We start from the raw sequence: 7,614 nt of genomic DNA, 5'->3' as shown, positions 1-7,614 counted from the left end.
AGCATGCAACAAACAAAAAATGATAAGTAGTCCGATTCTGATCGTGTGTACTAGGCATTACAGTTTGTTCCAAAGCAGCCACAGCAGAATATAAAGCCTATCCACTGCTAGCATGCTGTAGAGCAGGACCCTTGCTGTCTGTGTAAGCAGACGCCAGCGGCTGAGTCAGGGCCAGAGCTCTCCAATCAGCACAGGTCATGGGATTTGCTGAATGCAGAGCTATAGGTTTGACTCAGCAGAGGGGTGTGTAGGACCTCTTCAGAGAGAGCACTGCTTCCAGAGAGAGAGCAAGGGTGTCACTTTGCAGCTGCTTACAAACTGCTTACTAAAGAAATTAAAACATAGAACTTTGCACACTTTTTTGATGTACTACAAATTTATTTAAATTATTTAAACTGAAAGTTCGAATGGACTTTAAAAACTGTCTTTTTGCCTGTAGGAGCAAAGCAAATGTTGATGCTTAGGTTTAAACATTCCACACTTTGCCTTAGTGCTGCAGCTTCTGTAGTGGGATCAGCAGCAATTGGAGTTCCCATTTTCCCCCCATCAGTCCTGTTACCAACTAACATTCAGCCCAATATGCTAATTTAGACAGAAAACAAGAGGAATACGGGTTATGTGGAAAGGCTAATGAGTAAAGTTATGGCTGAAATTGTTCCTTCATTGAAATGTGAACTGAATAACAGCTGAGATCATTGGACTGTCACAATTTCTTGTGAGGAACAGTTTAGATAAATAAGAATAATTCGCAACTATAGCTGAATTTCAAGTGTAGATTTTATTGAATAGTTACATTGGTCCAACTTGGACCAAGGTAAGTATGCATATGTCATACCTGTGGGACTGCTGGGGATTCGGGAAATGACTGAAGTAGGCCCCACCATTAAAGTGCTCACCTTTAGGTCTTCCGGGTCCAATGCCAAGCAATTGTTCTCCTGCATATTGAACATGATGGGGGCCATTAACAGAACACCAAGTATGTTTCTCAGTGAATGCAAAGAGTTCTCCGATTGGACAAGGTGGAGATTGTGACATCACTGCTCCACCTTTTCACTTCGTTGAATCAGAGAACACCATGTATTAATTGAGAAAAAATACAAGGTATTCTGTGAATGGCACCCTTTCCGAGCAAGTTCCCCCCTGTAAAAGGGCATCTGCTTGGCACGAGACCCTGAAGACATCTATAATCACTGTAGTAGCAGTGGCTACTACAGTGAAACACTGTTTCTACAGGGATCCCACAGGTATGACATGCATACTTACATTAGTTCAAGGTGGACCCATGTAACTATGCAGAAAAAAAAATCCATACCTAGAATTCAGCTTTAAAGCATACCCATACCCAAACCCAAAAATGGAATATATTGCAGTTTGCTAATCCTTAGATGTGGTGGCTGCCATCATAACAAATTAAAGCCTAGATAACAGCATAAAAAAGAAAATGAATGCAGCCACCAAATTTAAGGATTGGTAAGCTGCAATATATTACATTTTTTCTCTTGGGTTTAAATCAAATTAACGCCATGTACATCAGTCTGTTATATACAAGTGCGTAGCTGCATAAAGCAGTCCAATCCTATGATCTGGCCTTTCATTTCATGAAAGCCACTCCAACAGACATTTGAAGTGCATTATAATACACATAAATGGACGTTCTCCCAGAGGACCCATAAGAACAACTTCTAGGCCTCTCTAAAAGATAGAAGTGGTCCTGTAACAGTTCGTACCGTCACACGTAGTCTTATCATTTTTACCAAAAGACACACATATGGGGCAGGTGTTATATCTGTCATCCCTACCTCATAATGGACGGAACGACAGTTCATAATGTCTGCCTCATCAGCTCTTATCTGTACCATTCTTATTCTGTAATGTTTATCGCATTGTTTACTTATATTAGTAAATCAAACCCTTGGAAATGATAGAAAGAGACTTGTATGTATGAGGTATAGAAAATTTCCATAGCAGCAGTCTACGATGAGTCTCATGAAATGCTGTTGTGAACTGTTTGGGTGACTTTAAAACAAAGATCTTATTAGTATTCAGTGGATATCACACAAATGATTATAGCAGCACACCAGAATGAAAAAGGAGGTAGACAGGATAAAAGTAGAAAATGAATGAATGCTATGAGAGAGAGCAGACATGTGGTCTTATTTAATAAGGTAAAGTAAACTTAAAATTAAATTATTGTCCCTGTAGAAGACATGCTTGAGAGGGGATATGATTGCAATATATAAATCTTTAAATGGTGACTGTATCATTGAGAGAAAACAATTTAATCTAAGGTCTCTAAAGCCAACACACAGCCACAAAGTCAAGTTGGACAAGAAGTAGTTTCATCTCAAACTGCGTAAGGGGTTCTTTGCTGTCAGAGCGGTAAGGATGTGGAACTCCCTTCCACATTTGGTGGTGACAGCAGGGAGTTTAGATAAATTAAAAAAAATTTTCAGGATGAACTGAATGGACCAGTGTCTTTACTCAACCTTAGCAACTATTTGACTGTAACAAGCCAATCATCATTCATATGACTTCTTAAAATGGAGACCTCATTGATTGCTATTAATAGTTTACTGCAAGTCATCATTCTTTGCTCTGCCTTATTAAATAAGTCCGATCATGTCATCATGTGTATAAGCAGTGCAAATAATGTGGAATACATTTTCATGAAAGAAACATACTTGTGTTTAATTTGTGTCTCTATAAGGATATACATATTTAATACCAGCGACATCCCTTCAAACTTTACAGTTGATGATCTGGGGGAATTCCATTACTATGCTTATTCCACATCTGTCCCAAAGTCTTCCTAAGTTCAACATCTCTTCTTTCGCAAAGCTGACCCTACATATGTGATAGCCACTATACCTGTTTTTGTGCTGTATGTCGTCTTAATAATTAAACACTAGGGGTGACAATCACTTTCACCGGCTACTGATAAGGGGACCATATTGACAATAGAAATCCTCTGTAAAATTACCATTAAAATATGTCAGCTATTTTTGAAAATCCATTTACGGTACTTTTAATTTTAATGAATGTGTCCTGTGTTGCAGCAAGACAGCTTGGACCTGGAACTGCAGACTTTGCAATTGGTATGAAATGGTTGTTGTAACAATCCCCACTTGTAACATTACTGCAGTTAAAGCATTTCTAAAAACAAAATGTATTATATGCAGTTTACAGTTGTTAGTTGGCTGCATTGCAGTCTTTTTTCTTTTATTTTCCCCCCAGTAAATCTGCAAATAACCCATGCAGTGTTCTGTCATGACTACACTGTATCTAGGTAGACAGTCATGGTTGTCACACAGGCTTTACCTTAAGGCCTCATTCACATGGGGCATTTTAATCCATGCCCCATGCAGGGCCACGTTTACCGGCAAGGGGATGCACAAGTATTACGGCATCCCTGTGTCGGCAGTCCCATTGCTGTTAAATGAGACTCAGCGGATGCACTGACACAGCCACTGCTCCCAATGCATGTGTGTGCAGGGCCATGCACTCAAACAGATGCCACAATAAGAGCAGCGGCTGTGTCCGTGCAGCCGCTGTGTCCCAATAGACAGCAATGAGACTGCCAGCATGGGGATGCATGCAACACCTGTGCATCCCCATGCCAGTAAAACACGGCCCAGCATGGGGCATGGATTAAAACGCTTCCAGTTCATCTGGCAGGAAGGGACAAGGACACTGTATTAAAATTCAAAGGACCTCCTGCGCTTAAATGGAATCCTACCCTCAAAAGCTGCTGACACTAACCTTATACCCAAATAAGTGAATAGTCAATTAAAATAAACAGTGTAGCGCTAGTAACACTAAAAAAAAAAAAATATATATATATATTAAGTGAATCAGTGATTACAATACACAAACTAAATACACATCCCCTAAACATATATACCCGGGATGATGAACAAATAAATAAATAATAGTGTCATGCGTGAATTCCTTCATGGGGAATATCCAGTGCATAGGGTGACAAATACAATCTTAATTCAATATTGTGAAAAAAACATACTAATGCACAAAATTGGTGAACAAATAATCAATTGCAAAGTCCAAAAAATATAATAATAATAATGCGATGCTTTGTGGTAGTCCTCCCACTTCACTCTTCATGCAAAAGTAATGTGCAGTGTGCGTGATTCACACGTGCCAATCCTTTAACAGCCAAAATGCCCCCTCACCTCCTTACTTAGACCCCACAGGGCCAGCACGCTTTGAGGATCAAGCGATCCTATCAGAATGGGTTCCTCTCAGGATTTCCCCTCTCGTCTCCAGCCTCCACCAGACTAGCAGCCAGCTCCTCCCAGGGTCATAATGAGACACAAGCAGAGACCCTCCATAGTGCAACCGGTTTTGTTAGATCAAATTACAGATAAAAGAATTCCACTCACATTACCCACGACTTTTTCCAGCTTCCTACCACATGCTATGGGTGTACTGCATGGGTATTCACAACAGGGTGATCCAATATGGCCCCCACGCCGTAAATGACGTCACCGCGTTAACGGAAGCTCCTCCCCACGTACCGACGCGTTGCGTCAAGTTCAACACGTGACTTCATCAGGCTTATTTGTTCACCAATTTTGTGCACTAGTATGTTTTTTTCACAATATTGAATCAAGATTGTATTTGTCACCCTATGCACTGGATATTCCCCATGAGGGAATTCACGCATGACACTATTATTTATTCATTTGTTCATCATCCCGGGTATATATGTTTAGTGGATGTGTATTTAGTTTGTGTATTGTAATCACTGATTCACTATATATATATATATATATATATTTTTTTTTAGTGTTACTAGCGCTACAGTTTATTTTAAAGGACACTGCATTACCTGGCTAGATCATAGCTTAAAAAAAAGGAAACTAATGCAGCACCACATCTAGTGACTACTAAGCTACATGTTAGTTTTTTGGGTTTAAACACGCTTTAATTTCTATATTAGAAGATACAGTTTAGCGCTATACTAATGGGTTTTTGAGGAGTCTATAATACTTTGGTAATTGGCACATTAATATTATTGTCATTATTATTATTATTATTATTAATAATGGAAATGGGTTTTACCAGTCAATCAAAATGCATTTCAAAATTGGATTGCAAGCCAAAAAGTTTTTTCTTAAATAGTATTAGGAATGGTGAGAACATCTTTCAGGTTTTTCTTGCTGTCTCTGTCCCTGTTACAGAGATTTATCTTCTTTTCCTGTTTCAATTACATTAATGGGATATAATCTCTTCAGTGGGGACATGGACAGCGCTAAGTACATGACAGATGTTCTAACAATACCTTGTTGTGGTGCTTTATTGGGTATAATTAAGTACTGTACTCGTATGAAGCTAAAATCAGTAGCGGTCCCTCCTCCCTACTCTGAGCACTGAAGAGACTTCTGCATCCCAATAAAATCCCAGAAAGTTTTTTTTTTTTTTAAACTGGGCATAAAATTGTAAACCACAAACAAGAGCTCATAGATATGATCAGTTCCCTGCCTCCAAATGCTTCTAGATGTCTCAGTAAAGCTAAGGTAAATTATATGGCAGTTTTTGTACTGTTTTCTTTACAGACATGAAGACATATTACAGTTTACTGCAGTTCTCTACATTTAGGACTATAGTTTTACACAGCACTAACAACTGACAGGTATTAATGGGCTGATGATCTCCTATCTAGCCCAGTAAGATCTTTATAGTTATGGCACTGGTGTGGCAAATTCTACCAACAAGCTGAATCACTAATGATTCTTCCCCTTTTTTAAAAACTGTGCAATGAAACACAAATCGTATTTGCATCCCATCATCACCAGATTAAGCTGTAATATTTGTCAACAGAACATGGACAAATGGATGTTATGGAAAAATATTGGTATATGACGTTATTGTGCACAAATAAATAGCTATTTTTTCATTTAAGTTACCTTCTTGCTAAACATATCTGTGAGAAAAATAGGACTTCTGCTGTACAGTATGTGTCTTGCAAGGCTGGTGGTTTCAATATACAAGTGAAATACACACATAAACCCCAAATCAATGCAACAATCTGCCCCATTTAAAAATACTGAATTTTCCCCAGAAGAATATATATGTAACATGTAGCTTGTAACATCCTTGAGCAATGGAAGTTAGCTACCCTGTAAAATGCACTGTCCTCCAGTCTCCTCCTGAGCTAGTGGGAGATTCTCTCACTATAAAGTATAAAGCCTGCAATGTCTGATTGCAGCTACCACTGCTTCTTCCATTAGATGCAAAACTGTAAGGTTATCCGGTGCCCATAGGGACCTCTTTTGGCAGCATGAGAAATAATCCATGACTATTTGACAAGTTTGTCTTTTGTCAGTTCATTCCAAAAACATTTGGTCCTTGCATTAGGGAGAAGAATGTATTCAGTTGGTTCCATGATCTTCTTCAACCCATGCCACAATTTTTCCTTCCCAGCCTGGGATGATGTCATCATCATGGAATACCTAGGAGGCAAGCAAAGACAAATCACCCAGTGATTTTCTTAAGCACATCAGGTACCTCTTATATTTATTTGATTGTATTAACTGGCATATTTTAGAAAGTATGAGACCCCACTCACCCAGTCCGATACATGTGAGTGAGTGTATTGGCCAGCACAGCTCCACTGGCTATGCCTACTGATGCTAACCCCACCCACTGGGGCTTAGTCAAAGCGCATATTTTACATATACTGTATAGTAATGTAAATTTAAAGGAGGGTAATATATTAGTGACATGGTTATATGGGATCCAACATAAACCAGACCCAGACAGAGACCAGGAATACACATTGGAGCTGTCTGCACTCATATTACATGCCTCTCTCTTCGCATAAATACTTATCACACACATTGTTAGTATTAATACAAGTCTTTACTACAGCATGAATGCCAAGCTGCAGCAAGCAAGACCAGCAGACTATTAGCATGCATTAAGAAAGGCGTTTACTGAAGAGATAAAACTACATTTCTATATTATTATAACTATATTTCTACCATACAAAGCTCTGGTTCGGCCACATCTTGAGTATGCTGTCTAGTTTTGGTCCCCAATCCTCATGATGTGCTTGAACTGGAGAGAGTCCGGAGAAGGGCAACAAAACTACCAAGAGAGTCCCGTTATGAGGAACAACTACAAACATTAAACTTGTTTCCCTGGAGAAGAGGCACTTAAGAAGGGATATGACTGTGATATACAAATCTTTGAATGGTGACTCTAGCATTGGGAGAAAACGATTTAATCTTAGGTCACTAAAAAGACACACGGCAATACAATGAAGAAGGATGAGATGTGGTTTAATCATAAGCTGCGTTCTTTACTGTTGGAGCAGTAAGAATGTGTAACTCCCTTCTACCGTTGGTGGTGTCGGTGGAGAGTGTGGATAAATTAAAGAAACGTAGAAAAAACAGTAATATGGAAAACAGAAGTCTCACACACACAAGCACACACACAGGTTGAACTGGATGGACTGGTGTCTTTATTCAGCCTTACCAACTATGTAACTATGTATATTTAATGGGAGCATGCTGAAACCAGCAAAATATATTTTTTGTTTGAAGCCTATAGTGAACCTCTGTGCCATGCAGGTAAAGTATGATGTTGAAGTCA

The 7,614-nt window shown here is 39.1% G+C and overlaps 1 protein-coding gene across 3 annotated transcripts in view; it reads right to left on the bottom strand.

The window, feature by feature from the left end:
• Positions 1-4,784: 4,784 nt before the first annotated feature.
• The window catches only part of DIXDC1 (DIX domain containing 1), a 307,504-nt gene continuing 304,674 nt past the window's right edge, over positions 4,785-7,614 (bottom strand). For all 3 annotated transcript variants that reach the window (XM_089670198.1, XM_089670197.1, XM_089670199.1), the window contains one exon: positions 4,785-6,470. In XM_089670198.1, the coding sequence (XP_089526324.1) occupies positions 6,390-6,470 (81 nt within the window). In that variant the 3' untranslated portion in view covers positions 4,785-6,389. The remainder of the gene's footprint in view (positions 6,471-7,614) is intronic.

Source organism: Staurois parvus, unplaced genomic scaffold (assembly GCF_062004578.1).
Source record: "Staurois parvus isolate SC_StPar_1 unplaced genomic scaffold, SC_StPar_1.0 ptg000087l, whole genome shotgun sequence".
NCBI classification, from domain to species: Eukaryota; Metazoa; Chordata; class Amphibia; order Anura; family Ranidae; genus Staurois; species Staurois parvus.
The sequence above is the reverse complement of the archived record's forward strand: the minus strand, read 5'-3'. Positions and strand labels throughout refer to the sequence as shown.